Raw genomic sequence first — 21,922 nt, forward strand, 5'->3', positions numbered from 1 at the left:
CCTGATATGGCTGGTGTCACCCTCCTTCCTGCCTTGAATGTAAATGTGTTATCTGGAATTGCGGTAGCCATATAGCAACCATAAGGTGACATACGAGAGAAACCTAGAGAATTAGAAATGGTCCTTACATCAGTGAGCTAGTATTGATTCAGGAGCAACCACCTCCTTCTAGTGAACTTTTTTGGATGAAAACACTCCTTATTTGGTTAAGGCACTATAAACGGGTTTTCTAGCGGCTTAAATGTAATCCTAACTTACCACACCAAGCAACTTCTGATGCTTTATAATTTGGTAGTAGTTATTCATTGGGAATAAAAAGTAGAGTTGGATAGATTGACTGCAAATTCATAGTTGCCTTAGTCATTTTTCAGAGCTGGTCAATTTTAGGGATATAACAAACTATTGTAAGAAGTTGGTTTATTATAACACAGTAAAAGAAATAATACAAATAAACTATCACAGCAATAAAAGTTCCTCATGGGCAGAGATGCCATCGTACCCATCCTGAATAAGCCCTTTCACAGCCCAACATGCTGCCCAGGGCTCCAAATTTTAAAAAGGCACTTAGTTAATATTGAATTGTATAGAATTGAATCCCCCTTATACACAGCATGTTTTTTAACTTTTAAAGCAGATAACCAACTTCATTTAATTTACATATAATCTAAAACTATTGATAGCAAGTGATCAGGAAGAAAGTATCATACATTTTAAGTACAGAGTTGGCAACACTTAATAGAAGTTCTGCAAACATATGGCCTTGTAAACTATTTCAAAGTATACTTTTCCTACCTCCATGACAATGACAAAAGCCAGCTTGGCTGCAATCACATGCCAATAGTAGATGTTGTGTTTATACTCCTGTGGGTGTCCAGGTGGGTATCGGAAATCACGATACCTGGAAACAAAATGCAGACATATTAGGAGACAAATCTTTTTGATCAAATACTGTAAACCAGGGCCCCATTTAAAAAGAGGTCATATTTGATTCAGTGCTAAGTTGGATATCACATAAATTTTCTCCTAGAGTTCAATTTGGTAACAAAACCCCAAAATAACTACAGTAATACCTCATTTAACAGGTAATCAGAAAATGATGGTAACTACAGATCTCATCTGTGTAAAAAAGAATCGATCTTTATAAAAGAACTAAAGTTCTTAATTTTTTTCCTCCAGAGCTTTATCCCTGTTTTCTCAAAGGAATATAGCTAAAACAATTTCTATTTGGGGGACCATGTTTATAAATTTATTTATATAATGTTATCAAGGTTCACTTAGCTATTGGGCTATCTCTCCCTATACAGAGTACTACCTGCTCAATATAACTTTTTACCTAATTCTCATTGTCAGATACATGTTACTGCCGTTAGTGTATCTTCCTCAGGTAGCACATTTCTGCCTGTAATTTATTAAACCTAGAAGAGTTTAATTTCTGATTAGAATTATGTAAAGTAAGAATAAGCAGATTCAATGTAGTATTCTGCAAAGAATATTATTACGTGTAACTTTGAAACATTTATTTTTGGCTTATTTCTGGTTTCTTGGTTGTGTTGTAGAGAATTTGAATCAGTGAAGGCTTTGAAGAGTTAGACTAAATGAGTTTTAAAGGCTCCTTTTCAGGTAAGACTACCTGATTGGGGAAAAAAATTCTATGCCCCCATAGTCAACAAATTCTATCAACTTGTAAATTAGCTGGTGTATACCACCCACAGTTGGGCTCACCAGCCATTAAAATCAATGCAGAGTTTGGAATATTTTTAGAGAATACTGTTCAACTGAGGTATTTACAGCTCTTATCTTCATGTCTTTAAGTTGAGGGTGCTAGTTTGTCATCATTCAGTATCCTAAGGTTGTGCCTGTTTAACACACTAGTCCTAACAACTGAATTATCTTGGTTTTCTGGAACTCTTGGAGTTTCTCTATTTCTAAGATATAAAACTTTTCTCCTGGATCAGTCTCCTTGTAACCATTTGAAACTCTCATCTTCAAATCTTGCTTTATGGTTTGGGAAAGTTCTACCCCTTATTAAGAGTTTCACTGAAAAGAAAGCTATGGGAAAAAATGTCTCTAGCAGTTTGATTTAAACAACAACAAACAAAATTACATCACAAAGAAAGCCCTTTTAAAGATAAAGTACATTTTTAAACAGGTATAGGAGAACTTGCCTGCATGTAGTATGGTCACCAAGCCCAGAGTATGGGTTTCCCTGGCTTTTGTTTTTGAAGTCTGCGATGTTGAAGAAGGAGAGAGTATTGTTGATGTAGCCCTCCATGGTATAGTCAGCATGGTCCCCATAGGGCGGGACAGAGAAGGACCAGTAATATACCAGGCGGGGGATCATGTCTGATGTGAAAGCAATGATCATGGCCTATGTTGGGAGGACAAGAAAAAAGGCAGCATTAAATTAGAGCTTTTATAACTATGGTTAACAAATATACCAGAATTACTATTTTTATCAAATTAATGTTTTTAAAAAATTAAAGATTCAGAAACCTTCTTTCTTAACTGTGAAATGTATATAGATAGTCAATGTCCCACAATCTTGAAGCAACAATTTTAAAGTAGAATATTCCTTTCCTTTTGGTCTTTAATTCTAAGAGAATGTTTAGAAGTCCACATACTGTTCAAATGCAAAGGCCTGATACTTGCCTGTTATGTTTCTTAAATACAGTAAACACCAGTTTGTTCAGAATAATTGTAGACTAGGGTATTGCAGATAATTCAAGAAGTTGCTTGCATATATTACATGTAAATTAGTATTTTTCAAAAAATTAGAATATAATAAAATTCAGTCAACATTATGATAAAATGTTAATCTTTCATGACTTAGATTTAGAAGACTCTTTTATAGATGTAATACTAAGGTCAATATTATAAAAATAATTCACCTTTATATAATTCCTTTGTAGAATAAATAATTGAAACAAAACTAATTTATCACTTGTTTCTTATAAAAATAGAGTGTAAACTATCTAAAATATATTTTCCTTGATCTAAATTTAAATAACAACCTTCAAATTCACACTTTTTTTTCCCCTACAGTATCTTGTTTATACAAGTCAACCCCATGGCCTGCTTTATCTTAAACTCTCAGTATATACTTACGATTGTTGCTTCATTAGAGAGCAAAAATTTTTATTAATTTTAATAAAAAGTGGGTAGCAAAAAAAAAAAAGTAGGTAGCAAGAAATTATATTGGGTTGTTCCATTCACACAGTCAAGCAATGATGTCTGTTTTGTTAGATATAGCGTCTAAGCTTCTCTACTTTCAAAAGATTAAATGGATAATGTTATGAAAGTTATGAATTACTGAGTAACATACAGAAAGTTTAGTATGTTCCTAAATAAAAGGAATAAATATGGGTCAGTCATTAACCTGTGTCAGGGAGACATCTATCAGGATGCCAAGCTATTGTGAATTACATGAATTTTCTCTAAAATTCTTTAATTTGGGCTTTAAACTCTCCAATGTGTAAAATTAAACCAGATTCTATGTGAATAAACAAAGCTAAATGATTCAGTCATTAATTGAAGGAGAAAAACAGACATGTTTTTGGCTGAACATGATTTTTAATAGTATTCATCTGAACATATGGTTTAGACACAGTGAGACCACAAACCAACAAACAACATCTCAGGCAAAGCAACAAAAACAATTAAGGGGCTTTTCTATTGCAAAATTTCCCCACTAGAACCAGCTCTGTCATTTCCTCTGATGTATAAGATCTCTGTGTGTGCATCTGCCCGCTGGTATTAGGGGTGAGGCTCCAAGAACATTTTACCTTTTTCCAGATTCCAATAGATTAGATTTTCCTGTTATCATTTAACTCAACTATATTTCTTTACAGAATCACCTGCAGATGTGCATCAGGAAGCTACAAAAATTCCAACAAGAAAGATAATTCTATTGTCTTTTGACAAGACATTAATACTTTTCCTCCTGAATTGAGCTGCTTGGAGAGACATGCTGCAAGAGTGCAAGTAAGTGCAGTGTGCTTCATTTCCCATGCTGTTCTGCACACAATTTTCCATTTATATCAAAATAAATTAAAATTGGTCTTCAATAGCAGATGCTCTGGCATGATACAATGGTGTCAATTCAGCTTATTTATTGAGCCAGCAGCTTTAAAATGAATGATTTTATATCAAACTCCTGCTTAGAGGCCCACTCTTATCCCTGGTGGCTGTTCTCTTCTTCCTTTTGCACACAGTAGGTTGTGGAGAGACACATTAGGTGTTTGAGAGGATAATAGACAAGTATTTAACGCTTGCCTCCACTCATACTCATGTATGCGTATGCATACTGCATCTTGGAAGTACAACAAATCCTAATAATACTGAAAAAGGGATTGTCCATAGTTTAATCAATGTCACAAATCTAATAAGCAGTTTTCCTGGGGTAAGTTATAAAACTACTATTGAGTAAGAACCAATAGCACCAATTAGCTGGCGTGTGTATCTGTACACAGACACACACATGGAGTAGCCTTGGAAACACAGCCAATCCTCCATCTGTGCTAATGGAGGGAAGCCATGGCATGGATACTGGGAAAAGGTACCTAATGCAATCAAACCAGAATGCTTGAGGAATGGAGAGTTTGAGTCAATTGAATTTTCTGGTTAGCTGAAGGTCAAAAACCCTTTTAGTTTCAAACCTTGTTGCTAAAAATTTTCTTAAAGCACACACACAAGTCCATGTTCCTGCCCTGCTTAGTGTACTATAGCATATTGAATATGACAGATTCATTCTTTTATGACTGTGGAACTTGAAAGGCCTTGCTGTCAGATTTCTGAACATCAGTCTTCATTCTGTAGCACAGTAGATGCTGAAGGTGCAGGCTATTTGGGGGAATGGAAACTGACATACCCTAGCAGTTGTTTTTTGAGTGTGATTTGCAACTTGCTCCAAAAAGTAGAGATAGCATGCAATTCAGCTAAATTGAGGGTTCTGGGGTGTGCTGGGGTGATGGCTGGATTACAGATAATTTCTTTTATTGTATAAAACTGTAACCATAGGCCAGACAGTGACTGATTTTTGAAATTCGTGTGCCTCTAGTTGAGGTAGCTGTCACAGTCCTCACAGAGTCACTGTTAGTAATGAAGATGATAAAACGGCAGCAGCTAACATTCAATAAGAACTAACAACTCTCGTGGCATGTGCTAATCTTACAATATGCGGTAGGGTATTGTTCCTTTTACGAATGATGAAATGAGGCTCTGGAGGGTTAAGGCCTGGCTCAAGATCACGCAGCTCAGAGCTGCAGTGTTGGGAAGTGGAGCTCGGGTCTACCTGATTCTAACATCTGCAGTGCTCAGTAACTTCCCTCATCCAGGATCTACAGGTATTGCTGAATTCTATTCTGTTTCTGAAGGTGCTTGTGGGAAAAGGCTAGGGGCTCATGGCAAGTGTGGCTTAAGAAATTAAAACTGGGAAATCACTGTTGGGGGAAGCTTATCTGGGAGGTTGGAATTGAAATATGGGAGGAAATGGCCCTGGTTTTAAGGATATTTCTAGGGAAAGAGGTCCTCTGATGGGCTGACATGAAAATTGTTCTGCCTGAGAGCTCTCTGTTGGCCTGTGCAAAAAAAAGAAGACTGTTCAGACTGGTTGATAATCACTTAACACAAGCAGTAAACAACTGACTTCTGTTCCGTCACAGTTGGGATACATGCAGGGCATGAGGCTGCTTCAGCCAATGACCAGAGTATGGCTGGCAAAGACCTAGGGGTGGAGTGGGAAGAGGGTGAAACCCACCCTAAACCTATGCATATGGTAATGCATAATTATTTTAAGTTGATACTTTGTAATATATAGTAAAATGGTCTTATTTTAGGGTCCTCCAACTGTGAATGAACAGATTTCTATCCATATTATAAAAGCACTTTCTGATAACTTTTAGTTATGTGAGGATTAAAAGTGTTAGCGCTTACTATCATTACCACATTTCTATTGAATAAAAGCTTAGCAAATGAACAATAACAGTACCTATGTAGGTACCTGACGTTTTAAGTCAAGAATAGTTATAAACAAAATTAAAACAGATTTATTATAACAGTTATATAACTACTATGTAATTTATATGGATGATAGTCTTAGCATCATCTTCTCATTTTAAAAAACATTAAACATTTGATTCCTTAGGTAGCAACTCCAAAGCATTTTTGGACTTTTCAAGGTCTTTACCCTGTAAAGCCTAGGTCTACTCACATTGGTCACCACAGCCAGAATTGCTATTCCTTGCATGATGGGCTGCCATGCTCCAATGTCTCGGGCTTTCTCGGGCACCAGGCGTCTAAACTGGGTGGTCAGTTTCCATGCGTCCACTCTTATTTCCAATATATTGTTCACCAGAGCCAACAGAGGGGCCAGTGGAAAAGAGGCCACAAATAAGGTGACGAACCCAAACTGAATAACTGTCAATGGAATGGACACACATCATGGAGTGGTGGATGAATGGAAGGACAACATACTTTCCTTTACTCTTGAAAGAGAAAGGCAAACAAAGAACTAAATCCCAAAGAGAAAACACATCCATGGTAAATAATTTAACGCTCAACAGTGAAAGAATTCAAACAAAACACAAATATGAACTCTCTGGAAAGAAGACTAATTATAGCCTATTTCTTTCACATGTAAATACTTAATAGGAACAATATATTAAAAAATCTTTAATCAACCAGAATTATTTGCTGGTAATAAACTTGAGACATTCTAAGCATATTATTCTCAGTGTTGAAATCATAGAATGTTAGGAGATGATTTGTGAGTTAGGATTTTAGAAAAAGTATATTGGGGACATATCTAACAATTTAAAAAGAAATATAAGAAACATACCATTGGGAAGGCTATGCTTAGAGAATGCTGGAGGAAATATGCTGAAAACAAGCAAAGAAGTGAGCTTCCCATAGTCTGTGAATGCAAGTGCAGTGCATTCAGAGAATTTATGATATTATTAAAAATCACAGAAGTATGTGATAAAAGTGTCTTAGTAAGTCATAACTGTTCTTTAAGAATCTTTATCTTGAAGTTCTTAAGTCAAGATGCAAGTGGTGGCTTTTCTGTAATAAACATGGCCTTGCTATAAATAGGGCAGCAGAGATTTTGGTTAAGCTATACTACAGCGAGGAAGAAGTAAGATATAAGGCCAAAGATCTAAAAAAGGAAACTTTCAGTTTTAGACCCTGCCTTCCTAACTGGCAGACCTATAGAGGAAACGTGTACAGATATGTAACTAAGACTGTGAATGGGAGGAAAATCTACAGCCCGTTAGGCCTCTTGCTCAGACAAGGGGCAGGAACGACTCCAGCCAGCACAGGCAAGGCTGTGGAGGGTGTGGCTAGGTGGGAGGAGCTGGCATTTGCTTCTGGTCTGAGAGGATAAGGGAATATTGCACAAGAGCAGACAGGCCAGGCAAAAGTACTCATATTCAGAGATGTCCGACAGACAAGAGCTGGCAGCAATGAGCAAACATGGCAATGTCTGTGTCTGACTCACCTAACCCTAAATAAACTCATCAGCCTAAGGGGGCAAGGCAAGTAATGTGGAGTGGGTCAGAGTCAACTGTGGTCAACTGGCAAGTGCACGTCCTACTGAAAGGGACAGCTCACAGTCACATGTTGGAATGAGGGCCCAACGTTGCCAGATCTCTTGATTGTCCAAGAGAAGCCAGAAATTAGGGTTACATTAACAATAAATCCAGTTAAAAATCCCATAGAGGAAAGATAACATTTATAATGACAACAAAAACACAGACAAGAGTGCTCTGGTAACTGACTTAAGAAAAACAAATGGTGAATAAATGAATGGTAGGATGTGCCACACTCTTAATTGGGCAGACTCAAATTTGGGAATGTATCAATTTTTTTTCTGCAAAATAATTTAGAATTCTAATGCAAATTCAGTTAATAATCCCAAATGGATTTAAGAAAAAAAAGCTGGAAGGTTAATGCTAAAGTTCGTCCAGGAACATAAACAAACAGGTAAAATAATGAGGAGGGATCGTTTGCAATCACAGTATTAGGAACATTCTGAAAAATAATAAAATGGGACCAGCTCTAGGAGATGTTAAAGTATATTATAATGCTATGGTAATTGAAACAACTAGTACATGAATAGATAGTATGAATTAAACAGGATGGAGTTTAAGAAGAGATACAAATATTCATGGGATTTTCATATTTTTATAAAGTGATACTTTAAATCAGTGGATTCATGCATCGGAACAACTAGCTAAGTCACTGGGAAAACTGGTATGGGGCCATCACTTTTGACAACAGATGGATTAAAAAATTTATATTAAAAAAATCACCAGAAAAAACCCAACATGGTATAATTTGATCTGATATTCAAGTGAGAAATTTATAAATCACTTTTGAAACCAAAAAAAAAGAAAAAAATACCTATTGTAAAAACCACCCTTGCCTGAAACTTTCTCATCATCCTATATTGCTATCTAATACGTTTTATGCTTTCTTATACACTTTACAGTCAAGTTCACTGAAGGAAGTGTGCCCAATTATTTCTCTACCACTCCTGCCCTCCTTGAAACCCTGCTGAGGCCTCACCACGGCACTGAACCTACTCTTGCTCACTTTGCCAGTGACCAACTACATATTCCAGAGCCAATGCTCATTTTCAGTCTTGATTTATTTGGTCACTAGGCAACTTCTGACATGGCCAAACAGTCTCTTCTCCACTGAATTTTTTTCCCCCTTGAATGTGTTTTAAATAATTTTTAAAAAGTCATTATATATTAAGAAATTAAAAAAGAAAAACCCACCTAGCTATAGTTTTTCTTCCACTTTTCCCCAACCACAGTTGTAGCAATTGTGTTTACCTACCATTCTTTGAACTGAACAAGCTGTTTTATGCCTTTGTACTTTTAAATACGTCTACCTCGCCACATGAAATGTCCACTCTCTTCACCATGCTTTAGATAACTCCCACTCACCCTTCAAAATCCAGTTAAATATCACCTGCTTGAGTATGTCTGATTTGCATCCTGCTTGAGTATGTCTGATTTGCATCCTGCTTCATAACAGCCCACCACCAGGTGCTAAGCTCCATGAGGGCAGGGACCAGGCCCTGTCTTGCATCCCCAGCAACTTACACAGTGTTTGGCACAGCAGGTACTTAAATAAATGTTTACTTAATGAATGGATGAATGAAGAGATGGGAGGCCTGCAAATCCTCCCCTGTTACCTAGTTGCCATTTTGAAAAGCTTCTCCTGAAAAGGCAGGAAGCTTCACTGCAGGAGATGGGCAGGAACTGAGCAGAGATGAGGGGATAGGATGAAGGAAAGAAGGCCTGAGCCCTGGAGAGTGCAGCAGGGGCTTTGGTGGGAGGCGCACAGAAGGGAGGAAAAGATAGGGGTGGGTGCAAGGAGATGCTGAAGAACAGCTGATACTCATTACAGTCAAATGGAGAAAACATATGAAGATCATCGTTTTAATGGGTTTAAAAAGATGAACTGGGAGATGGAGAAAGGTCATGTCAAGGTAATACGGCAAGAGTGGAAGAGGCAGTACCAGAGACAAATGGGACCCCCCCCGCCCCATCACTTTAGCGCACTTCTTTTATGGGACCTGCCCACTGGGAAGGCATTGCCAAGTTCTCAGGACACCTGTGTTTGTGCTGTGTCCTACTCTAAGTACAAAACTGGTATCTTATGGCTTCCAGGTTTTAATACTGACAGACTACTACCTTTATGTTCTGTGTCTGAGTGCTCAGAGTCAGGAAAATGCTCTGAGAGGCAATGTTGTTTAATACTCCAGGGTTACTTTAATAATCTTGAAGGATGGTGGGAAATTTGCTCAATAAAAGAAATAAAAATTTCACTTAAAAAAAAAAAAAAAGGCCATACAGAACTTGGTGGGGAGAGGATGTGACAATGTTAATGTAAGATCAACTAACAGTTACACATGTGCATTGAAGCTCCAAGTTCAGTCGCTTAAATGTTTGAGTACTAGGTTCCAGGCCTCGGTGCTCCAGCTGAGGATGGGAAGGAGCCGAGGACGTGGTAGCTACACCCAGCAGGCCCCGTGCAGCGGTAGAGAGGCATGCATTCCATCACATGCCACCAAGGCAGGTATCACATGCTGTCAATACTCAGAAGAAAAGAGCAGCAAAGCCATGTGAAAAGTTGAGGGGCCCTGCTGAGGCTCAGGACTTTTCAGGAAAGAAGGGAAGAGAGCAGTGGCTGGATGCGGAACCAAGCAAGGGCAGAGGCCCCAGGCCTGTTTGCTGGAAGATGTTTCTGTTAAGGGGTAGGAGCTGTAATTAGAAAGGTCAATTAACGAAGATGGGAAGGAGGGGACTCTGTGGTGGTGTGTGCCAAAGGCACTCCATATTTATTTTTAGCAGAACAAAAATAATTCAAAAGGCACTTGGACAATTCCATCTTCCACAGACTAGAAAGACATATTTCGCTCCACTGTTGAATACACAATAATAGACTACCTACTCTCAGAAATTAAGTCTTCTAAGTCATGACGTATTATCTGGATAATTGGGAAACAATTTAATAAATCTACAAATCCGTCTGTAACAGCTGTCATTCTATCCTGCTTGTAGAACAGGATGAGGCGGAATTACTTAGTTGATAACTATTTTAATGAGCCTATGAAACTCTAAAGTCATATCAGCTTCTCCCTGAAGCATGACCATATAGCTTTTCCTTTCAACATCATTTGACAAATCAACCATAGAAAAATAACTTTTTTCTAAGTTTTTTTTTTTTGGGGTGCTAAAATAACGAATGATATTCTGCCCCAGGATGCTATTATTGTTAATGTTGATAATAACTCCCATAAGAAATATTTACAATTATGACTCATTTTGAATAACAGGTAAGTCTTACAGTCCTTTTGAAAATAAACAGAATAAATGAATATAACTTCTACATTATGTACTGCAGCTACACCCTTAATAAATCCTGATCACAAAACATAAAAGCAAAAATGAAATTCAGATCAGACTCCAGCCTGCTGCAAAGTACTGTTGACTGAAGAAGCCACAAGATGAACCTTTTACTCACTGAAGGAAGCAGATGTGTTTCCATGTATAATGTATATTTTTAAAAGCAATTATTTTATATATATAGAATGTGATTTAATAAAAACTCATCTTCTATCTAAAGAATTGTAAACAGGAACCACAAAGGGGTATCTTTTCAAACATGCAAACCCTTATGCATAAATGCAAGGCCTGTCAACCAAAATGCTACACTTCTTTTTCTATTCTCCTAAGTTAAAAAAAAAATTGTAAGTCACTGCAATGGTTAGCTGAAAGGGCACAGATACAAAATGTGTAAATTGTTAGCCATCTATTAGACAGAAGCATGGCATGCATAACAGAAAAGATGGTGTTTCCTATGGATTCCATTTTGAGAAGCATCCATTTAAAAGCAACTGAGAGCTCAAAATCAAGTTCAACTGAATAGAAACAGAGCCCAAGCAAATAATACACAAATGGACAAAGACATTTAGGAAGGAGGGGACTTGTGCTAAATCTTAATTCTAGACCAGCACAATGGTTCCAAATTCAAGTCAGTGATTAGCCATGAGGTCATACAAGGAACCAGGCAGAAACCACTGGCAGGAGAAACAGATACACTGTCAAAGGCAAGCATGAGGTGTGAAGAAGGGGACCCTGAGATCATTCCTGTCACAACGCAGCATGTCCTACTGCCTGCCTTAAATGACTCGGTTCAGAAGTGTATTGGCCAACAGCTGTGCCTGCATGGACTCCAGCCCAAGCTGAATCACATCTAATAATAGTTGCTGAGTTCATTCTCAGACAGCATGGTTAGAATGCTTTGAGAATTAACAGTAAAGATACACCTCAATGAATACGCCATTTTATTGTGTATTCAATAAATCTTAGCTTTGTAAAACATAAATATTGACAAAGACACACAGCCACCTTATTTGGAAGCCTGATTATATAATTTTATCTATTGGAGAGAAACATACTCTTCTTCATTTCAAGATGTTAAATATTAATTTGACTCAATAACAGATGCTTTTGGGATCCAAAGCATATTCCAACATATTTTGTATCATCTAAAATTTCACTGACAACTTACTCATTTCAAGATATTCGTAAAACAATCCCAGTTTGCCCATGGGCTGCAGATGGTAGTCTTGTTCCCATCGTGGGCTTATTTTTTCTGATCCTGAAACTCTGTGAAACCGTCCAATCAGATTCATGATCCAGCTGCCAAAAAGACCAAATTACAAATTAGAATGAGTATTATCAGACCAAGGTCATAAAAGTATTTTGCTGCTATTTCAAAGCTGAACACACAATTTTCCAAAGATATTAATTAATTTGTTTGTGTGCTAAATTTATTTCTGTCTCCCTATCCCTATCAAAATATTTTGAAAAATAGGACTATATACCTGGGCTTATCAAAATTGCAACTGCTACTATTTTTTTTCCTCTTACCTCTTTTTCCTATACACAGTTTAATTTTTAAAAGATATTTTCTCTCATTTGATTAACTTTAGTTCTTTTTTTCATTCCCCCCCCCCCATTCAAAACAGTCTTGCCAGTATGAAAATCACCAGAGAAAATAAACAAAACGAAGGCACAGTGTGTGAGCTGGTGGTAAGCGCCATGGAGAAACAAAGTAGGCAGGGAATGTTTGCGTTTGTGTCTGGGGAGGAGAGGGGATGGTGGCCATGGAAGGCCTCACTCCCAGAGACACCAAACAAGAAGAGTATGCAACAGGCGGAGGGGCCACACCGTGGGGACAAGGTTCCAGGCAGGGGAACGGTGCCCGCAGAGCCGAGGCAGGAGCAGGCTGCCCACGCCCAACAGACAGCAGGCCCCTGTGGTCCAAGGCTAGTAGGAAACAAGTTTGGTGGTTTGGTGGGGTGGGGATGGTTAGAGACCAGTGTGAGAAGCCATTGGAGAGCACTAAGCAGAAGAGTGACATAATCTGATATCAGAAAAAAATAGGTTCAAGATCAGAGAAGTGAAACATCTCTTCCAGGTCACAGTGCAGAGCTAAGAGAAGACACAGCCTTGATGGGTGCCCAGTGCTCTGTCCACCCCTGGACCCTGCCCCAATAGACCTGTCTCTTTTACGTCGTGTTTTTTTCTCTCTCAAAGCCTCGTGGCTTGGAAAACTGCTTCTCCTTTTTACGGCAGTTTGTCCCGAAAAGAGATCTGAGTTGGCAGGAAAATGAGGTGTGCACCTATAGCATAAAGAACTGTTGTCCCCTCAAGCAACAGTCGGCCTGTGGTTTATCTGTGACATTCATCAGAAGAGGCACAATAACGACAAAGGATTCCAAATACAGATATAACATCTGGTTAAGCTTTGGCTGATTAAACAGCATGTTTGTATGGATTTCAAATTCTGACAATAAGGCATCACACGACTGTAAAGACAGTTCCTGTAAGAAAACCCAGCAGACCTCGTCTTCTCCATCACGTGGGCAGGTGCCGCACGTGTGCACCCAGCTGGCGTGAGATGGGAGTTCAATCCACACTCCATTGCTTAATGGCTGCTTAACCTTGGCAAAAATAAAGTAAAACGGGGTGATAAAACCTATATTGCCCAGGGCTGCTGTCAGAATTAAAGGAATCAAAACAGGTAAACGATGTAGCGCACTTCGTAGCACTTCGAAACGCCCTGCATGGGATTTTCTGTTGACCAATGCAGGCCACACTGGCTGAAGCCAACTGAAAACATGGCCTACATTGTGCAGCACCTTGGCTCAGGGACACAGGCCGCCTGGATCAGTGGTTCTCACTTCAGCACTTAACAAGAAAGACGTGGAATGCTCGTTAATAGTGCAGCTTCCTATGCTGGAGAAAAAAGAGCTGAGGTGAGCCCTGCAGTCTCAGCCATCCCAGGGGGCTTGTAACTCAGGTGGCAGCAGGGACCGCATATGTCCATCACCCTTCATGACACCTAACTCGAGATGACTCAGTTTGGTTTCTATTGGTTTATTTTTTGCTCTGCCTCAGCCTCTTGCTGAATCCTCTCCATGCCCCCAGTGCAGCAGGTATTTTTCTATCTGGACCCCAAACCACATCGCAATGTGGATTCAGGATGAAACTTCTGTCCTGGCAACCACTTGTATCACCCATTCATCTAGTGCTTCCCCTTCGTCCTGTTCTGACTCTCCCACTCACAGCAGATCACATTAGCAGTCTTTCTCACTAGCTTTCTTTCCTGAGCTACTGACTCTGAGCCTCTTACTCAGTTTTCCTGAGTTGAACCACTCATCTGTGGTAGGAAATCTTGGGTGGTCATCCATCTACATTGCCCTTGGTCTTCTGAGTTTTCTACTGGGCTATGATTTTAGTGCAGGGATCTCAATCTTGACTGCACATGTGAATCACCTATAGAACTTTTTAAAAATACAGACACCAGATGATTTTCTTACCTGGCCAAGGCTAAAAGCAGGGGTTACAATATAATGTCCTTAGGAATTTGCCATACATGTTAGCATAGCCACATCATAAGAAGTTATACTTTACTAAGTCCTTATTATGTGCAAAGCATGGTGAGAAGCACTTTACACCTCATTTTCTCTTGGACTCTTATATTTAATCCATGTACTCTAAGGCTTTTCTCTCCCTACCTATTTGGGGGATGGATATAGTTTTGGGTGGCAAGGGTACCTGATGTCTTTGATATCTTAGGGTTTTACGTGAAAAAATGGAAACTGGCACCTATACAAAGAAAAGAAGAAGTCCAAGTCACTCTCTCATTTGGCTAACAATTAGCATTCCCAGTTTTCAAATAAGGGATATGTAATTTAAAGCGTACTGCCTAAATATTTTAGGTGAGGAGGAAAAATACCTGAAGGCAGAGTTCACGTCACTATAATTTTCAACAATGTGCTTACTTGACATATAAACAGGCCATGGATACTAGAATTCATTTTCTATTTTAAAATATATGAACAAATTTCATTTCATATGAATTTCTCAGTACCAGTTTAGGAATATACCCTCCCCCCTAATTTTTTAAATCAGACAATAGCTTGCTGGCAACCAATTATCTATCAAAACTTAGTGTTAAATAGTTAACCTTCTTGGTTCAGAAAACACTTTTTAGTAACCAAAGAGTTAAGATTTTGCTCTATTTTATGTATTTGTTTTCATGGAGAAACAAACATAGTACTATTTGTGCATGACCTACTTTTACTTATCTGGAAAAATCTTAATATGAGCTCAATGAAAGTAAGGGTGGTTTTTTGCACAGTAGGATAAAAAGTTAATTTCACAGCCAAAGCCAGAATCCTTTTTTTGGGGAGGGGGGAGGGGAGAGGGTAGGAGGGAAGGAGGGGAAGGAGAGAGAGCTTTATTTAGAGAAAGACCCTAATAGCTTTCATTGAAGACAGAGGATGATGCCCTGGAACCCAGAGTTAGTTAACTTCTCTGCAAAGAGAATGAACCCAAACTTGGTGATGGAGGAGAGAAAGAGAGGTTAGGGGAGGGAGGGGGAGAAAGAGAGGGATGTTGTATTTGATGGAGGAAGACAGGGCAAAGAGGCAGGAGGCTGGAGCCTATAAAGAAGGGTGGTAAATTAAAAACAATCCCAGTTGTAGAGTGGGCAAAAGACTTTAAAAAAAGTGGACTTTAAAAAAATGAGAGGGGAGGAGGGAGGGGAGAGGACAGGAAGAAGGAGACAGGGGAGAGAGGGGGAGGTGATTACAGAAGAAGGATCAAGACATGAAACTGCTGGCTCTGAGATGGAGAACAGAGGTCACAAGTCAGGGAATGTGGCCTCCAACACCTAGAGAAGACAAAGAGATTCACCCTTGATCCTTCAAAAAGAAACACAACCCTGCCAACACTCTGATTTTAGCCCAGTGAAACTTCTGATCTCCAGGACTGTAAAATATTACATTTGCATTGTTTTAGTCCATTAATTTTGTAGTCATTTGTTATAGCAGCAATAGAAAACTAATACAAATAGGCTCCCTGAAATTTGCAGAAATTGTAGATGGTGTTGGCCTTTCCACTTTGATACTGCAGGGGGCTGAAGTGCAAATTTAAAAGGATAGTGGGATCCCAGCTAACATCTGAAGTACAACTGTATCTTCTTTATTCTTGTTTTTTAGCTAAGCAACAATATGTCAAAACCTTTGTGGTAATTATTTTATACAATTTATCTCTTAAGACATAATGTACTCCAGTGCCTTAGGATCACAAGAGAATTTCTATTCTTGAAAGCACACGGGTTTGGTATCATAGGATCTTGGCTTTGAATCTTACCGGAGCCTCTTATTGCCAGTGTGAACTTGGGTAAGTCATTTTACCTCTTTAGGCCACAGATCTTCATTTGCAAAAGGGAGATAAAAATAAGGATCATTTGGAAGATTAAACGAGAGAGATGTAAAGGATTTAATACGGTTATGGCACATGTTAAGAATTCAACAAACTACCATCATTGACTTTTATTTTTCTATTTTATTGATTGATTGATTGATTGTTTTGAGACAGGGTCTTGCTATGTTGCCTGGGCTAAATGTATCATCATAGCTCACAGCAACCTCAAACTTAGGGCTCAAGTGATCCTCCTGCCTCTGCCTCCTGAGTAGCTGGGACTACAGGCACACGCCACCACGTTCTGCTAATTTTCCTACTTTTTATAGAGACAGGGTCTTTCTATGTTGCTCAGGCTGGTCTCGAAATCCTGGCCTCAAACAATCCTCCTGCCTTGGCGTCCTAAAGTGCCAGGATTACAGGTGAGTGTCACCATGCCCAGCCTATTACTCACCGCATAATACAAAGGGAGAAGAGGAAGGTGCTGTGAGAAGTTGTGGAAATACATAGTTCACAGCTCTAACAAGGGTCATCTCTCAAAGGGCTGTGATTAGTCAACCACCACCAGCAGCCTAATAGGCATAAACTATAGCGGGTAGGGAAACATAAGGTTTTTAAACACAGTCATTAAACACTGGACACATTTATACTGTTAACTGTACTCTCTTGTCTGGAGACCTTTAAAAACAGGATTAGATTCTAATCCATTTTAGAGGTGGACATGCAGCTATGTGGATATATAGGCAAATGATTTGGATAGGCAGGCTGTTCTATCCCTGGTCCTGTTACCCAAGATTATACAATTTAATACTCACGGCAATAATACTTCTTGTATGTTATTCCAGATTGCTTTTCCTCCCATGATTATTGTTAGCTGAGTTGTCAGTTCAAGAAGACAGCCACCTGGGTCACACTGGAATGTTGAAAAGAAAATCCATTTAAATTTTCAGTGGGTCTAACTTGGAAAACAGTCATTAATTTTATTTTTATGATATTTGTTCTGTTTAGGCTAAAATGAAATCTAAAGAATCTATAATGAAGAAACTATTCATTGGGCAACTGGGAGAAAACATAAAACAACTTAAATTGGCAAGGGAAAACAATTCTGTATGCACACCTCTTCATTTCTGTATTTTCCCAACCAATAAACTGGGTCTCCTGGATAGCCTACAAATTTGCCCTTAAAGAATGCTATGTAGAAACACGAAGAGTAGTAGTTGACAAACTGGAATAAGAACATCTTCATGGTTAAGCTGTTCTCATAATCAGTCTGGGTCCTTGGGAGTTCTGTAGTTAAAAGAAAGAAAATTAAGATTTTAAAATTATGAACAGCTTTGAGACCCTAATCAAAGACATTGATACGTGAGTTAACATGTCTAAAAAAATACAATTCACACTGTTTCCATTTAAGCTGTTGTGAATTGCTTAATATAGCCAGTGTGTTAATTTCAAGTTTACACATTGTTATGAGAGTTCTCCCCCCACATGGGAACAACATCCCACATGGCCAAAAAAAAAAAAAAAATTCAACTGTTCCTTAAAATTTACCAGTACAGTGCTATCAAATAAGCAAGAACTGTCATGGGTTATAACTGACAGAAAATTACTTTTGAACTGCATGCTACATGATATTTTCTTGTCTTCCTGAATTGCAATAAGGTTTGGCTGTTGAAGAAAACAACAAAACAAGGGGAAACTTGCAAGAGGCATTTGGTTATCCTCTTAGTTTGAAATCTGAATCAGTCCAGTCATTTTTACATGACCACTGAGCAGACCGTTTGAAGAACGACCCAGATGTAGGCAGGGTGTGGAGAGCACTTAACTTCGGCCACTCAGCAGCTGCCTGGGATGCAAGCCAGGGAGAAGCAGCACGTAACAAAAGCCAGAGCTGATGAGAATGATATTAATATGAACAGCACAGGGAAAGACACGCAGCAGTGTGACTGCTTGTCCTCTCTACAACAGAGGAGCATATCTGCCACTGGAACTGTGACCCTACTTCACTTATTTGCAATAAAGAGACTATTTACTTTCGACAGTAGAGTACATGATCTAATGTAATTGAAAATATTATTCAGCACTGATCTGTTTACACAGAGCTTGGACATTATAATGATTGTCTTTGCTTTGTCCTTTTTTACTAATGCAAAGCTGTAGATAATTCATTTCCCATGCAGCCTAGAGAAAAAATGTTTACACTTGAAAATTTCTAAAAATTGTTACCTACTGGAATTGAAATGTCTAAAAGATACAGGCTCTAAAAATATCTCAGCAATTACCTAAGCTGTAGTAGAACCTTACCAAAGTTAGTAATCATAATGGCCACTCTTTCATATATGGTGTTCAGAATCATGATAATAATAAAGCTGATGATGGAAGCAGTGATAGATGTGGCTGTCTGTGGAGTCAGGTACTTCTGGATTGGGTCTGTTCCATTAAGGTTCTTGGGAAGTTTTGCAGAAAATACAACGAACACTGAGAGCCTATAGACAATAATCCCAATAACTGAAGCGATGATCAAAAGGATCTGAAAACACAATGAACACAGCAGCATGAGACTCACCAATAATCATACCTGTACTGTTAAAAATTGACCCATGCTTAAATTAACAAGGTACATGTGTAAAGTGATGTAAATCTCACGTAACTGTCACCTGAAAGGTAGAAAATCTACATGTTAAATTTTAAAAAAAGGAAAAGGAATGATGAAAGTCAAAGGAGGGTGTATCTACTTATGTAAGATGTTAAGAGAAACTGTGTGCAGGGGTGACAGTGGGACTCTGCACTTTCTGTGTAATTTTTTTTTTTTTTTTTTTGAGACAGGCTCTTGCTCTGTTGCCCAGGCTGGAGTGCAGTGGTGTGATCATAGCTCATGCAGCCTTGAACTACTGAGCTTAAGTGATCCTCCTGCCTTAGCCTCCCGAGTAGCTGGGACTACAGGCGCACATCACCATGCCCAGCTAATTTTGAAAAAATTTTTTGTATAGACAGGGTCTCACTATGTTACCCAGGCTGGTCTCAAACTTCTGGCCTCTCGCCTTGGCCTCCCAAAGTGCTGGGATTACAGGTGTGAGCCACTGCACCTGGCCGCAATTTTTTTTATAATCCTAAAATTGCTCTAAAAAAGAAAACCCACTAAAAGATGAGTGAATCTTCAGATAGCATAAAAATGGAATAACTAGTAGCATATTCTGGTAGAAGGAAAAAGTGTGCCTGTGGAACCAAAGAAAACATCCCGTTTACAATTACTGAATTATTTAAGTTATGAATTAGTGTTTTTTGCTCAGTTTTGCTCCATTAAGGAGATGTTTCCTTGTAACAGAGGAGCTATCGCCAACCCAAGTGTCAGCAGGTGCTAGCTTTTGTCTTAATCACTGCAGCAGGGGAGATTCTGAACCCAGCCAGCAAAGCTGGCAGGGAGGGGCCCTGGGCTAACTGTTGGTACTGGTAGCAGGTCCCTGCTGATTAAATCTTCACACACTTTTCACACTCACATCTTAAGATCTTAAACTGGCAGTCATTTGTACCTGCACTTCCACAAGAGCTGTGCCCCTAGTCCACTGTATTTTTGGCTGTGTGGTCCCCAGTGTCAGTGAGGGTGTCTAAAGCACACTCAGGATTTCACTTTCTCAGTAAGCAGATTTTCTCTGGCCACTAACCAATGCACATTAAAAGGTATCATGATTTTTTCCTTATTTGATACCCAGTATTGGACATTGTTGAAGAGGCATCTCTAACAGTTTTCCTCGCATCTACTTTTTCCAGAACCATGTACTCAATTTGTCTGACTGTTTGTGATGACTGCTATGAGAGAGAAAAGCTATAGAGAACGGGAAATCGTGGGTCAAACAAATCATGTCCTGTTGTTGACAATCACAGAGAAGAGACTGGTTTTCAACTGTGGTGTGCAGTAAAGGCAGTGATTACAGGACAGGCCTGGGGCTAGACTCCTGCACTTGAATCCCAGTTCTGCTACTAAGCTACTGGCGCTTCAATAGCCTCACCTGCACCTGTATGGGGATAAAATTGCATCTAACTTATAGAACTGTTGAAGATTCAAAGAGTTACATGTGAAAACACTTAGAACATTAAGCCCGGGTACATGAAAAGCATTATATAAATATTATCTATGATTATGGTGACGAGAGCATTAAAAAGATATTTTTCTTTCTTTTTAAGCAATCTGCTTGTAGAGAAGGCATTACATTTCCCCTCATTATCTCCTTTCATTCACAGTTAAGTCTTAACACTTGTGAAATGAATAAGATTTTTGTGTGTACATGTAAAAATTAGCTAAGGCTGAGAAAAATAACAGAAGATGTAGAGAGTCTTCCCCTCTCGGCACAACACATTTAGGCTCTTTAAATATTATATATTTAAAAAAATTATCCCCATAGTAATTATTATAATTATTAAGTAATGGTAATAATTAACATTCCTTAAATGGTAATAGTTAACATTCCTCAGCACACGTACGTACGTATGTTTAATCCTCATAACAGGCAAGGTAGGTAGTATTACATAATCTCTTTTACCAATGAGGAAACAGAGGCTCGAAGAGATTAAGCAATTTGCCCAAGATTATGCAACTAGTAAGTAAAAGAACTGGAATCTCCAAAGACACACTAACCTCTACATGGCACTGCTTCCCACGTTAAAGAAACGAACTTTAATTCATTCCAGAGCTTTTACAAACTTGGAAAGTTCCCATGCTTCAGAGTGCTTGATGTACTCAATATTTCTTTACAGGAGCAGGAAGCTTTTCATTCTCTTTTCTGAAATTTTTTTACTTATCTTTTCTGATTCTAACTGTAATACTTTTCTGATAATAACTTTAGTATATGTTCACTGTGGAAAATTTGGATCTGGCCTGGATCTGGCTCCATCCTAGAAGAGAACCCAGATTTTCCATCGGGGGGGAATAACCCCTCTATTTTCATCCCTGGGGTTTGGGTGGGATTGCCCCCACTGTGCTCCAGAGGTAAATCATTATTGCTTTGAGACAAAAACAGTATCTTATCCCCCAGGCCTCAGCAACTGATTCAGGGATTGACACATAACCCAGTAAGAGCCCTTAAGATCTGAGGAGACAAATGTTAGTGCCTACGGGAAAGACAAGCTTTCCCTATCAATAGATAAAGTCAGTAAAAAAAAAAAAGCCTCTGTTTGCTTGAATATGATGTGAGATCTGGAATGCTGTAGCCATTTTGCTACCATAAGGGAGTGCCTACCCACCACATGCTGGGAGGCCACCTGAGGCAGAATGAAGACAGAACAAAATGTAGCCCTTTATGTTATCTGGTCTGCAGTATCTAGCCTTGACTGAAGCCACACCTCAGATCTGGAATTTTCAGTTTCAGGAACCAATAAATCCCACCCTCCCCGTTTTGTTGTTGAAACCAACTGGAGATTGATTTTCTGTCACCTACAATTGAATCACTCCGAACTACAAAAATAATATAAAAATAAATAAAAATAGGAAAAAATTTACTATTGTCTACATGTAAGCATAACTCCTTCAGAGCTACGCATTGTTTGCATATTTAAAACCACTTATTAATTTTATCCTTCTCTTAAACCTATCATAAACCATAAGCATTTCTATATGCCATAAAATATTTTCATGA

The 21,922-nt window shown here is 38.7% G+C and overlaps 1 protein-coding gene across 1 annotated transcript in view; it reads right to left on the reverse strand.

Moving 5' to 3' along the window:
* ANO6 (anoctamin 6) overlaps window positions 1–21,922 on the reverse strand; it is a 187,239-nt gene that overhangs the window by 7,625 nt on the left and 157,692 nt on the right. Inside the window, exons 13-19 of the mRNA XM_012638508.1 lie at window positions 18,597–18,822; window positions 17,413–17,582; window positions 17,111–17,208; window positions 12,088–12,218; window positions 6,209–6,414; window positions 2,166–2,368; window positions 793–898 (exon numbers count right to left, since the gene is read on the reverse strand). Coding sequence (XP_012493962.1) covers window positions 793–898; window positions 2,166–2,368; window positions 6,209–6,414; window positions 12,088–12,218; window positions 17,111–17,208; window positions 17,413–17,582; window positions 18,597–18,822 — 1,140 coding nt within the window. The remainder of the gene's footprint in view (window positions 1–792; window positions 899–2,165; window positions 2,369–6,208; window positions 6,415–12,087; window positions 12,219–17,110; window positions 17,209–17,412; window positions 17,583–18,596; window positions 18,823–21,922) is intronic.

This window comes from Propithecus coquereli, unplaced genomic scaffold, assembly GCF_000956105.1.
Source record: "Propithecus coquereli isolate 6110/MARCELLA unplaced genomic scaffold, Pcoq_1.0 Scaffold13, whole genome shotgun sequence".
NCBI lineage: Eukaryota > Metazoa > Chordata > Mammalia > Primates > Indriidae > Propithecus > Propithecus coquereli.